Here is a 14,085-nt window from a genome sequence, read left to right as displayed (position 1 = left end):
GTTGATTTTAATTGACTTATGCAGAAAGTGATTTTGGAATGTAACAACACAACCCCCACACACAATCTTTTTTAAATAGCAGATAGCACGAAGTGATGCGCTTGAGCTTGTATGTCTGCTATTTTTGAATAGCCAAAGTATAAAATCTCTGCTGTCCGGCAGCAACCAGCTAACTCCAAAATGTTCATTTTTCAGGAAATGACAAGAACAAAAAAAAATTGGATTTAGGAGGTTTTGTTCATCATTGATTAGAACAGCTGAATGGACCTCCAAGCTCACACTGAGGTTGGAGGTCAAAAGGGGGTGGAGCCTGGAGTCAGCTAAACCAGTTAACTCCACCCCCCTATGGTGAACTTAGCTGGTTTAGCAGAAAGTTTGATGTTCCAATGGATTTAGCTGGTTTTGTCAGAAGCACTTCTTAATACTTTTCATTGGTTCAATAATGTTTTAATCAACACACAGACGTAAAGGGTGTTCAATGGCCCTGATTTATGAAAAAAAATTGCAAAAGCCGAAAAATGGAGTTAGCTGGTTCCTGCCGGACAGCAACGAAATAATGGCTAAAATGGTTACAATTATTGTGATGCTATATTAACTAATTTTGCTGGGGGTTATTAGTTCAATAACAGGGGTCTTTCCATCTCTCTCCAGAAGATAGTTTCAGGTGGGTTGCCAATTTCAGCCAATCAGGAGAGAGTACACATTTATCAGCATCAATTGTATAGTGTTCCAGTTCAAATTCTGTCTGCTCACATCTTTGTGTCATCAAGTTTCAATTTCACTTGTTAATCATGAAGCCTGTATGAGTTCTCCTGACAGGACAAAATTGGCTAACACGACCTGAAAATGCATTTTCTGTTTATTAAAGAGCTGGAGAGACATGTCACGGAGACCCCTGTTACTGAACATAAAACCCCTGTTCCGTACAGCAATGATTGCTATCAGAATATACGGCTATTTAACACTTATTTAAACCAACCAAAATATCACTGCACCAAGTAGAATGTAGTTTCAAGGACCGTGATATACCAACAGTATTCCCATATCCTATTTTTTATTTTTTATTAACCATGCAGTGCCATCTTGAATACAAAGGATTCATCAGAATATTGCAGCAAGAACTCAAGTGTTCTTAAAAAGTCATTATTGCAAACAGTTCTTCCCAGCACGTACACCCACTCTACTCAGTTTGGCTAAAATGTGCAAATTGACTATTATTATTTTTTTTGACTACTGCATTCAATAAATCTCCATTTGTATAGAAAATGCAATAAAACTTAATGTCAGAGTAGCATTTACATTACTGGCCTGTCTTATGTATGTATGATGAAAGTAGGACTGGGTGATAGATGATCTTTATCCTGTTTCAGCTTCAATAAAACAATTTGACCGTATTCAGTTTCCACAATGCACATTTCGCCATAAACAACATTCTTTTCAAAGTCTTTCTTTTTTTCTTTTTTTAAGAAACTTTCAAAATGGAGGTTTTATTTAAAGCTGCAATCCATAGAGATGTATGTATAACCTTCCTGGGATTCAAACCCAGGTCTCCCACATGGGAGACAAAGTTTCTACCAGTAAGCTAAGAGTAAGACTTTGCCCTCGAGCTTTAGGCAGTACTACTTGTCAGTAAACCCGTGAAGTGTTCTACCCACCACCACCAGGGTCTAAATGTCTCAGTGGGAGAGTATAGAGACCACCTCCAACCACTGTACATGTACTAGTTATATTGTATTAACATACTCTATCATACATATGTACTAACCTATTAATACCGGAGGCCGATTCTACAAATGCCTTCTAAATCATTAGTTCTCAAACTTTTTCGGGCCAAGGACCCCCAATGTATTTGGCCGTGCGGACCGCCATCTGAAAATGTTTTGTGCCAGGGTCTCCCAGAAGCGAAGATTTTAGATTAAAAAAAATGTACAAGCTAAGGGTGTGTGTGTGTGTGTGTGTGTGTGTGTGTGTGTGTGTGTGTGTGTGTGTGTGTGTGTGTGTGTGTGTGTGTGTGTGTGTGTGTGTGTGTATATATATATATATATATATATATATATATAAATCTAAAATGACGTATATGTTTTCCCGGTTTTAATGGGTTAACATACTCTACCCACATACACGTTGGTTAAAATAAAGTTGTTTTCATTAAACTAAGTTCCAGATTGCAGCTTTAACTTATAACGGTCCATTCGTCATCCTATTTCTACATCAGTCTTTGACAATCAGTGGCTTTGAAACACATCTCTACAGTGATCCATACTAGTCTCTAGTCTTGTCTCTCCGGCCAGAACGACTCCTGCACAGTCTTTGAACGCTACAGAGCGTCTGTAGATGCGCCTCGCAAAAAGGTGCGACAGGAAGCTATTTTCATCTGAAAATGAAGATCCCCAAAGTCTTTGCTTAATTTGAAATCCCCTGTGGCGCACAGCACACAATCCAGGGAAAAAAAGCCTTAAGCCAAATTCCAATACTAAAATTTCTGCCTCCTCGCTTAACTCTGTCATCTGTCCTCCGGCATGGCGGTGTTACGGTGAAATTGGTGACCTACCGAAATGTGACCATCTTGTGGACTTCACATAACTTACATGGAGGTCTTTAAATACGTGGCCTAATTACCACTAGGTTGAACTCTGCTAAAAAACAAACCTCAATGATTTACGTTCGGACACTGACCTTATGCGATGTCTACACACGATTGTCAAATATTTCGACAGGTTACCAATTTCACCGTAACACCGCCATGCTGGAGGACAGATGGCGGAGGAAATGAGGAGGCAGAAATTTGAGTATTGGAATTCAGCTTTACCTGACGAAGACCTGAGAGTCGACACGCGTTGGTCATTTGTTTTCCTTGGTTAAAGAAATACATATTTGATATATTCACCTGAAGACAGAGGGCCCTATCTTGTGTGTCGCCTTACCCCGTATGCCGAAACTTTCTAAACATTTAGAAAACACTTTAAAATTGTTAAAATAGACGATCTAAATCGACACGTTTTGAGCTTGTAGATCGGCTATTTGAACTATTTTAAAATGTTTTTTCAAAATAGTAAAACAAATGCTTAAAAGGTTTAGGCATAGGGGGTAAGGCAGCGCACAAGATAGGGTCCAGAGTGCCTTAAGGCCAGTACATGCTCCTTCCGACATCCAAACTTTTCTTCTGAAAGTGAGGTGATATAACAAGAAATTTACGTAATTCCAAACTTCTAATGGGCGGTCGGTCTCAGAACTTTTTCTCAGAGCTCGTGCATCCCCAGATGTCCTGACTCTCCGAGCTACAGTTCGGGAGAAGCATGTATTGGCCTTTAGTTACTTTTCCTTGATTGTCTGCACCACTGGGGGATATAAAATCAAGCACGACTTCTTGTATAGTATATATATATATATATATATATATATAGTTTCATATACCCACCTGTTTCACTAAAGAGCACCTGTTGAATTTCCATTTCAGCTAAGCAGCAAGCTAGACGGGCTCAGACTCATGTGATTTACAGTAGAGACTTATTTGTGCGACTGCAAAGTCAAAATGGAAGTGGGGAGGAGGCGGTACATCCGTTTTATTTCCTGCATATTTTCAGTGCTTCCCATGTACAGACTGTTAGGCTTCTGAAGCATTTGAAAACTGTGTGAGTCGACAGTCTGTCTCAGGACACTAGATCCATAACCAGTGTGCCTCAAATGAGTGTTTCTCAACCAGTGGATCTGGACCAAATAATGGGTCGCAAGAGGTCCAATTCTCCGAACAATCGATGTTGGAGACTGCCATGAAAATGTCTAAATTCATCCCTAGTATGAACCTGGTTGAGAACAACAGCCTTACATGATGTACCGCCCAGTCCGACATGAAAAGTATTGCATCCAGTGCACAGAATTATGGGTCCATTTCACTAATTTTCAACCTATCTTCATAGGCAGGTTTCTGAACTGTCCACCAATGAGACGCAGAGCGAGTAGACAGAAATTGTGCCATCTTATAATGAGCATTAGTGAGGACCAGACCCATAGAGAGAGAGAGTTACTTCACTAGCATAGACTCCCATTGTAAGAATGGAATGCGGAAGTTCTCTTTCCATCTCAAGGAGGAAGTTCCAATGTTTGGAACTACAGGAGGCAACATCCCGCTTTGCGGCGAGATCAAAGCGTGATGCAACTCTCTCTCTCTATGTGTCTGGTGAGGACCAATTTTATGAAGATACGGTTGAAAATGGGTGAAGTGCTCCTTTTTAAGTCCAAGGTAAGAAATTACAGTGCAGCGCCAGACCCAGCAGCCAGTAGGAGAGGTAGTATCCCAGGATGCATTGCGTGGTGAGGGAGCATTGTCTCCAGTGTGGCAGCAGGTCAGCGATGGGGTTGTTGTGGGGCATGTGCTTCCATCCGTTTCTGGGCGTCCTCTTGTGGAGGAGCGGCTCGTTGAGCAGCAGCAGGTGGGCACTGATCCAGAAGGGGACCGGAGACGAGGACGCCATGAATCTGGTTAGAACCTAGAGGTTAAAAAGGTAGTATAAGTGATGAGTGGTTTTTTTGTGTGTGTGAAAAGGTTAAAGCTCTATATCTTTGCTGTCGGGCAGAAACCTCCTATCGCCATAATCATTTATTTTTTCTTCGTAAATTAACGCCCTACTTGATCATACTACAGCGTAACACAAAAGTATCAAAAGTAGCAGATCCACAAGCTTGAAAAGTGGCACGAAGCGACGCATTTTGAGCTTGTAAATCTGATACTTTTGCTATTTTTGAATTTGAAAAGTAATAGTTTTGGACATGTGAGGTTTCCACCCAACAGACGTTCCGACAGTAATCATTGCTATAGAGAGTTTGTTCAGTAACAGGGGTCTCCCCGTCTCTCCATCTCTTTAATAAACAGAATTGGCCTGATTGGCCATTTCAGCCAATCAGGAGAGACTACACATTCATCATTTGTCATTTATCATTTATATCTTTTTACAATTTTTGCACGACAGCATTGTGTGGCAAAGTGTAAAACAATACTTAAGTGCTTAATCGATTAATTAAAAAAAAACTGTAATCAATAGAATAATCGTCAAGTAAATATTTAACAGCTGCAGCCCTGTTTCTCACCTGCACATGCATACACAGCGTTCCAAACCCCAGGAGTGCCGTGGAATGTACAACATACACAAACACTCGTGGGTTGAAGAATCCAGGCGTGGGCTTGTCCAGGCGCTTTTTCGCCCCCGTCTCCCAAAGGCCCAGTCTCAGGCACATGTCCGGGTTGGCCTGGTAGTACCCGTAGGCCGCCGCGATGCCCAGGCTGGCCATGGGCAGCGCCAGCAGGAAGTTGGGTATCTGCCTCAGCTGGAAGTAGCGCAGGAAGCCCACGTCCCAGTACACGTCCTGGATGTGGGAGTAGAGCAGCGGCAGGGGTCTCATGCACCAGAGGGGCGGGGGTCCGTTCTGGTCGGGGAGGCGGTAGCCTTTCCTTTCGGCCAGCGACAGGAGAGCCGGGGGAACGCTCTCCAGGGAGAGAGACGGCATGCAGAACGTCTTGTAGCCGTAGTACTGGAACGCACAGAAGGGCAGGGCGATGACCGCCGTTCCCAGGAGAGAGGTGAACAGGAGACGAACGACGATCCAGACGTAGCGGAAGATCTTGCCGCCGTAGCCTATCCCAGACGCGCGACAAGCGCCGATCCGGGACATGGCGTGCAGCGACGGCAGGTACAGCAGGAACCCGATGTTCACCAGACCGTTGGATCGCGCCGCGGTGGCGATGCCGAGGGCTAGGCAGGCCCTGAAAGTTAGGGGTGAAACAGTTAATCGAACCAATTGATTTAATTGTTTTTTGTCCTAAGTAATAATTGTATTAAAATCATAATCAATACATATTTTGGGCATGTTATCATAAGCAGAAAAAAAAGTCAAACAAACCAAACAAAAATAGTGAAAATATCCAATCTACAAGCTCACAAATTCATCACATCGAGACGGGTAGTGAGATAGTTTTTGCGATTAAGTTTGTGTGATGAAGTGTAAAATAACGCTTAAATGGTTGATCGATTTTTTGCTATATAACATTGCTGTCAGGCAGAAACCTCTCATCTCCATAATTTAACTTTTTGTGTTTTGTCGTAAATTAATGCCCTACTTGATCTACAAAAGTAGCAGATCGGCAAGCTCCAAAAGTTTCGAGCTTGTAATATAGATCTGCTATTTTTGAATTTGAATCCTGAAAAGCAACAGTTTTGGACATGAGGTTTTTCCACCCGACAGAGAGAAGATCTAAGAAATGTTGGATAGCTTGCAGGGGCGGCAGTGGCTGGTAGAGTGGCCGGTAGAGCGGCCAGATGGCAACCGCGAGGTTCCGAGTTCGATCCCGGGCTCCCCCAGAGTTAGTGTCGAAGTGTCCTTGAGCAAGACGCTGAACCCTTAATAGGCTCTATGCACAGCAGCCATAGTATCACTTCCTTCACAGGTGTTACCAATGATACTAATGAAGGCTCTGTTCTATTTAGTGTAGCACAGTGGTTGTCAGACTTTTTTAATTTCCATGACCACCATAACTCTGAGAGCGTACAAATGGAACCAAATGGACCCGTAAGGGTCCATTTGGTTCCCTTACAGAGTTACACATCTGTAAGGGGCCATTTGGAACCCCCTCAAGGAACCATGAGGGTCCCTAAACCCCAATTTTAGACCCACTGGTGTAGCAGTGTTTCCAGTGAGCCAACATACACAACATCAGCACCCTGACTCTGTTTGACCAGAATGGAACAGAGCCTTCATTAATCATTAGTATCATTGGCAACACCTGTGCATTTCTTCACAATATGGCTGATGTGCATTAGTCCAGGGGCCAAGCCATATTTTGGTACCACCTAAGGTGACCGTAAAGTTTTTGTATTTTTGTCTTCCTACATGTCTCTAGTTTATATTTTGGTATGATAACCCTTCCAATCTTGTAGCTTAATGGCAGTTATCACTACCTACCGGCTAATGTATCCGGTAGGAGATACAAAGTAGAATCTTTGTGTCTCCTACCGGAAATACACCCGGGCATCAAATTATTGCAAAAAACAAAAAACAAAATATATCCATGTATTCAAGGCTTCATGGGGTGTGCAATTGATAGAAAATAAATCATTTTTTGGGTGAACTCCTCCTTTAAGTTTCCCAGGGGGACTCTCTACCCATTCAGCTATGACCACCCTAGACCGAAGGAGGGTCAACTTTTACAAGCTTATGGAAAGCAGTCTTTTTGCAAACACCAAAAATCTGAGAAGTTATCAATTGCACATCCCATGAAGCCTTGAATACATGGATATATTTTGTTTTTTGTCACAATAATTTGATGCCCGGGTGTATTTCCGGTAGGAGACACAAAGATTCTACTTTGTGTCTCCTACCGGATACATTAGCCGGTAGGTAGTGATAACTGCCATTAAGCTACAAGATTGGAAGGGTTATCATACCAAAATATAAACTAGAGACATGTAGGAAGACAAAAATACAAAAACTTTACGGTCATCTTAGGTGGTACCAATTTGTGAAAATATCAGTGCTGGCCCCTGGACTAATAGAGCCTATTGCTCCCGATGAGCAGGTTGGTGCCTTGCATGGTTTCCTCCACCATCGGTGTATGAATGTGTGTGTGAATGGGTGAATGTAATGCACAATCTATGTAAAGCGCTTTGGATAAAAAGCGCTATATAAATGCACCATTTACTATTTACCTGAAAGTGAAGCCTTTCTCCAGGAGGTACAGGCCGCCGAAGGTGAGCGCGGCGAACAGGCTCTCGGAGTACCCGGCCAGCATGAAGACGTTGGCGGGCGTGAGGCAGTAGAGCAGGCTGGAGAGCAGAGCCAGACGTCTGTCCTGCAGGACCACCCTGCTCAGGGCGTACAGCGCTACCACGCTCAGCAGGAAGAGGGCGCTGTTACCTGAGGAGGAGGAGGAATTGTGGTAGAAGTATACCTTATAAATCAGGGGTGTTCAAAAAGGGGTCCGACCAGGACCCCTGGGGCCAGGGGGTTCTGCCAAATCTTTGTGTGATAGGGTATATATATATTTTTTTTTAACATTAACCACTTGAACCCTATAGCATCCCTATTCTGAGGAGAACATCAGAATAGCAGAAAATAGCAGATCTACAAGCTCACAATGCGTTTGTCACGCATTGTGAGCTTGTAGATCAGGTTTGGTGTAGAGGGGGAAAAAAGAGCAGACCAAGTACAAAGCCAAAGGTCAAGTTTACTAAGTATTGAGGGTTTGGTTAATTGTCTGAAAACACACGTTTAACATGAATCCAATATGTAGTGGGGGTCCCTGCTTCATCTCTCTCTCTGAAAAACGTTAAAGACCCCTGGTCTAAAGTGGTTAAACTGATTGATGAATTCCAAATATAAGTATTCTGAGGCACCCCTGGACTGGCGTCATGGCACCCACTTTGAGAATCCCTGGCCTGCATGTAATGATTCTCTCAACTCACGATGCGATTCGAATCACGATACTAGGTTCACGATACGATTTTTCACAAACACAAAATTATTCTCCAGACAAATCTTTTTTTAAATTATTTCTCTTATACAAATCCAGTTTTTTCTTCTTTTTTTTTTTTTTTTTACAATACTATGTTTTCTCTTATCCTCTTTTTAACTCACCGAGTGCCAGAATTATTTCTGGCTACGTTGTCCCAGTGCCAGAGATTAGTGCCAGAGATACAGCCTTTTTCAGTTATAAGTTAAACAAGGTGTGGATGGAGATGCAAATCTTCAGATAATGATATCTTGGGTTCTGAATTTTCAACGTCAATGGCACTCAATGAGTTAATACAGTAGAAAATTACTAAAACTCTTTTTTTATATCTGTTTGTATGGCGATGCATTTTTTTATTAAATAGATTTAAATTGGCACCAGTTTGAATCGATTTGAATCAATTTGTGCGATAAATCGTTACATGCCTAAACAATGACTAACGACCTCGTACCCAACGCCACTGCCAGCAGCAGGCGGCCCCGCACCGTCAGCCAGGAGCTCAGGGGCCACAGCAGGGTGTCGGCCAGGCCCCGCAGGATGACCGGGAGGAGCGGGAAGAAGGCGAAGTTGTGCTCGTACAGGTAGCCTCGCTCGGCGATGAACAGGAAGTGCTCGGCGTCCCAGTGGGACAGGCCGCCCAGCAGCCACTCCACCGCGGGGTCCAGGTAGAGAGGCTCCTCTGTGCGCGGGGGGCTGAACGCGTCCGCCTGGTGGTCAGGGATGGCGGCGTTGAAGACTGCCTGAAATGATGAGACTTGATGAGGCCTGATATAGCAGTGGTTCTCAAAGTGGGGGTCTGGGGACCCCCCGGGGTCCTTGAGGGGGTTCCAGGGGGTCCCCAAGAAAAGTAGTTAATATAGCGTCACAATCATTTTAACCACTTTATCCATATTTTATACGTTGGGATATTCAAAAATAGCAGATGTACAAGCTCAGAGACAACATGTGAGCTTGTACATCTGCAATTTTAGAATTTTTAAAACAAATATTGGAAATGTTCGGAAAATGTGGATTTTTCGTTTTTTACGTAAATCTCCTCTTCTGGTGGTCCCTGGCGCAAAACATTTTCAGATGGGGGTCTGCGGGCTAATATGTGTCAATAATGGGCTGGGGGTCCTTGACATGAAAACGTTTTTGAACCACTGATCTAAAACCATCACTGCCTCTTGCATAATAGGAGTATATTTAGCATCTATCATTCTTTTCTTAGTGGTTGCAAGTATTCTATCAATTTTCTTTTTCTTTGATTAATAGAATAATCGAGAAGCAGGTTTTTAATATATATATATATATATATATATATATATATATATATATACTGTATACCTACAAATTGATAAACCACATAATGCAAAAGTTGTGAAAATCTACAATCTCACAGCAGTAAATCTGTTTAAATGCCCCAAAATAGGGATCGATTATTAATCAATTATTTGATTAAATTATTGATTAAAATCGATTAGTTTCATTAACTGTCGCACCCCTAAATATATCATGATCTGTACGCCTTTACTATGCTTTAACACAATGGTTCTCAACATGGGGCCCAGGGACCCCCAGGGGTCCTTGAGGGGGTTCCAGACAGGTGTCCCCGGCTAAATGATGGTTAGCTTTTAACCGTAAACCCGTACAGGTCTGAAACTCAGAGTGCACAATATGTGCTGTGTATAGGATCATGTAAAACAACGTATTACTCATTCAAATAGGTTCCAGATTGAAGCTTAACAACTCAGGATTTGACAGCAAAGGTACAAACTGGTTGAGAGATGTGAACCAGATTTTCAGGTTTAAAGGGAAATATGTAACATTTGTGGTGTGTGTGTGTGTGTGTGTGTGTGTGTGTGTGTGTGTGTGTGTGTGTGTGTGTGTTTACAAACACACTATGGCTGATAAGAGGGAAATGATGGCTTAAATAGTTTCATATATCTATCAATAAAATAGGCTAAAAGTTACACAGTTAACCTTTAACGTAATTTGACAAACAAACAAACAAACAACACTCCATGTGATCTGACCTGCAGCAGCAGGGACAGGCCCCTGGTGACTGTGGCGAACTGCACCACTGTTCTGACATCCATGGTCACTGAGGAGGTCAGGAGGAGAAGGAGAACATCAGGAGAACACTGGTACCACAGGAGAACAGCAGGAGAACATCAGGAGAACATCAGACGAACAGCAGGCGAACATCCGGAGAACAGCTGGCGAACATCAGGCGAACATCAGGAGGAGAACACTGGTACCACAGGGGAACATGGTCGCCGCAGGCCAACAGTAAACACTGAGCTAGGACACAGGCTCCATGTTATTGTTGTCCTCCTATCATCATCAGTATCATTATTAATATTATTATTATTCAACACCAGAGGTCCAAACTACTTTCAGTCAAAGGAAGACGGTGTTTGAGTTCAACTACGTTAATTGTACAGAATTACACGGCAGTGTAAACATTAAATCCATCATTATTTATGGTGAATATTTCATCCTTATTGATTGTGTGTTTCGCTCTTCAGCTCCTGTTCTTTCTACTGCAGCGGCACTCACACTTGATCTGATTGGTGGACGTTTTACTTCCGGTGTCATTTGGGGGGTAAGTTTCAGAATAAAGGTTTTTCAATGCGGGCACTTTACTCCATGCATGACTTTACCCTAGAAAGAGTTTCTGTTCCACGTTATTCGGATTTCTATATTCTCTTCAGCCTTCACCGTTAGCTGGCGTCCATATGTTTTGGGCAGGTCATCATAGACGAACGTTTTTCCACTTCATTTTTGTATTTTCTTCCCCAAAATTTGGGTCAAGGACCCCTAAATTTACATGTAGGCTAATTAGGCTGCAGACCCCCATCTGAAAGGATTTAGTGCCAGGGACCCCCATAAGAGAAGATTTGTGTTGTGTTCCAAATCATTCGAAAAAAATGTGCAAAAATAGCTGATCTACAAGCTCACAGCGCATTTAATTCTATATCAACTCAGTTTTGAAGGGGACCCCCTGGAAACCATCAAGGATGCCTGGGGGTCCGTCTCCGGACTGGTAAATTAAAACATAGCCTACTCAGCCTAGTATGGTGGTAATTGTATACAATACAATCAAATACAATACCCCCCCCCCCTCCCTTTGATCCCAAGGTCATCCAGGATATTTGGTGTGCCAAATGTAGCTATATAAATTTAGCTTGAGGAACCGAATAGAACATGGCACCACTTCTCCATTGAACTCAATGGACGCGGCCTTCATGTTCTTTTCTGTCGCCTTACTACTTTGAATAGTGTACACGTTCTTGATGTAGCTACACCATCACACACAAGGTAAAAAATCACACCCAGTGTGAAGTGGGCGGTGTGTGGTCATCACAACATGACTCACTTAAAAAAAACACAAAAGTGTTTTTTTTAAGTCCATACTGCTATTCATAGGGCTGCACATGTGTCATGTGTTTCGCTAGCCAATCACAGTCCTGAATTTGCAAAGTCAGCCAATCACATTACAGCTATTGGTGATGACACTAGCTGTAATGTGATTGGCTGACTTTGCAAAAGTATAGATTTGCATTGACTATGGAAGGGTTAGGGTTGTAGACTGCGTTGTAGACTATTGGCCAATCACGTGCAGGATTGGTCAGTGTCCAAACCTCACTTATAGGGGGCGGTTACACCGCCCCAAAAATCACACCCAGTTTGAAGTGAGCGGTGTGGTCATCACAGTGATGGAAGCTTAGCTCACTTCAGAAAAAAAGTGTTTTTTTTAAGTGCATAGTCCTATTTATAGGTTATTAATTTCATTATGTGTCTCGCTAGCCAATCACAGTGCTGAATAGAGTCAGCCAATAGAGTCAGCCAATCACAGTACAGATAGGGGTGTACTAATGTAGAGGGGTGTGCTATTATGAGCCAATCACAGTACAGCGAAGGGTGTACTAATGAGGTGTCCCAACCCCACTTATAGGAGCGGCTATACCCCTCAAAAAGAACTTAACTTATCTTACAGTATTACACTATTAGCCAGAATTCCATATTTGGGCGACGCTGGATGACGTCAGCAACAATCTCCTAATCAGGCAGTATATAAGCATTTACGGTTCACTGCTTGTAATTTGGACAACATTTCTGTTGTGCAGTTGCAAGTACAGGGAGGGAAAATGCCGAGAAACGTAGATACAAAGGTTCCTCAGGTGAGTAAGAAGGAGGAAGAGCAGAAACAGTTAGCCGAAATGGAGGTCATCAAATACAAATCAAAGATGGAGGCTATTTCAAAGATCAGGGCCCAACTCAAGAAGATCCAGGAGGCCGGTGAGGATGACCAAAGAAAACTATTAATGGACATAGAGGAGGACAAATATCAAGCACAGGTCGCAAAAGTCAAGGCCCAACTCCTTGTCATCCAGGAGGCCATTGAGGAAGAACAAAGACATTTAGTCGACGTGACGGAGGAGGACAAATATCAAGCACAGGTGGAGGCCATTGCAAAAGCCAAGGCTCAACTGAAAAAGATCCAACAGGCCAATGAGGAAGACCAAAGGAAATTGGTCGAGTTAGAGCAGGCCAGATACAAAGATCCAGCGGATACAGAAGAGAAGGCTCTTCTTACGAGGGCCAAGTCAAAGATCTTTTGTAATACTGAACGTGTCCAGAAATTACACAGGGCACTCCTGCATGTTCAGGTTCTGAAGGAGAGGGAAATACAGACTAAAACGAAGCGAAAGGTACAGAAGAGACTGGAAATAGAGGGGAAGAAAGAGGCAGAGGAGGAACTCAAACGATCTCAGCAGCTTCATCTTGAGCAGCAACGAGCGGTGGAACAACAACGTATCGATGAAAGAAGATATTGTGACTACGTTTGCAAACAACAAGTGGCTGAAAAACGTGCTAATGCCGAAAAACTGAAACAAGACGAACGTGATTACAAAGACAAGTGCATAGAGCGTGCTCTTGCAGAGGAGAATGAATTCCAACAATATGCAGACCTCGTGATCAGCACAGCAATAGACGACAAGCAAAACCTCCGTCCACTACTTGTAGCAGCCAGGGAAGGAATTGGAGAAGGCCATGGAGAACTTTGGGATGGATTTAGACCCAGCTACCAAGCTGCTACAGGTAATGAGTTGGATCATGTCGGTCGTGTCAAATCCTACGACACAAAGGAAAATCTCTGTTTGATCCAGCCTTCAGTTACCCATCCGCAATGGAACAAGAGACTCAAACCTGGCAAGAAACCGGTCCCAAAAAGTATCCCGAAGGTCAGTGAACTGAAAAGTAAACTGAACTTGAACGGGGACACAACACTGAAGTTCCCCAGAGGGTACACGGAGGTCACCACACAAATGGAGACAACCAACTGGCCATGGAAAAAGACTCTAAAACAAGTACCAGTTAGAGGGTTTAGGGTTTAGATTAGGCTGTTTTAAGGAAATGTGGGAGGAGAGTGGATGACATGCAGCAAATGGTCTCAGACCAGGACCCCTCCTTTTTTTAAGAGTAGCCAATTTATTTCCTGTTTTTTCTCCAAATGTAATTGTTATGCCAATTGAATTCCCCACACACTTTAGTTTTGTTATTGCTGTTACTCCTGCCAGCAAGGAGCCCCCACCGGG

General features: G+C 43.0%; 1 protein-coding gene across 1 annotated transcript; it reads right to left on the bottom strand.

Moving 5' to 3' along the window:
* Positions 1-1,054: 1,054 nt before the first annotated feature.
* Positions 1,055-11,008, bottom strand: pigv (phosphatidylinositol glycan anchor biosynthesis, class V). The gene is made up of 5 exons (XM_084052601.1): positions 10,516-11,008; positions 8,952-9,240; positions 7,698-7,905; positions 5,086-5,758; positions 1,055-4,487 (listed from the first exon to the last, which is right to left on the bottom strand). The coding sequence occupies exons 1-5, from the start codon at positions 10,576-10,578 to the stop codon at positions 4,230-4,232; spliced, it is 1,491 nt and encodes a 496-aa protein (XP_083908727.1). The 5' UTR covers positions 10,579-11,008; the 3' UTR covers positions 1,055-4,229.
* Between the last annotated feature and the right edge of the window lie 3,077 nt (positions 11,009-14,085).

Source organism: Gymnoscopelus microlampas, assembly GCF_963454915.1.
Source record: "Gymnoscopelus microlampas genome assembly, chromosome: 3".
Taxonomy (NCBI): domain Eukaryota; kingdom Metazoa; phylum Chordata; class Actinopteri; order Myctophiformes; family Myctophidae; genus Gymnoscopelus; species Gymnoscopelus microlampas.
Note: the sequence above shows the minus strand (reverse complement) of the source record. Positions and strands in the feature narration are given on the sequence as shown.

Coding starts and splice junctions, on each gene's coding strand:
- pigv (XM_084052601.1), bottom strand. CDS start 10,578: ATGGATGTCAGAACAGTGGTGCAGTTCGCCACAGTCACCAGGGGCCTG. Junction 7,906..8,951: donor GCTGCTGGCAGTGGCGTTGG/GTACGAGGTCGT, acceptor CCTCCTCCTCAG/GTAACAGCGCCCTCTTCCTG. Junction 4,488..5,085: donor CGCTGTGTATGCATGTGCAG/GTGAGAAACAGG, acceptor TTTAACCTCTAG/GTTCTAACCAGATTCATGGC.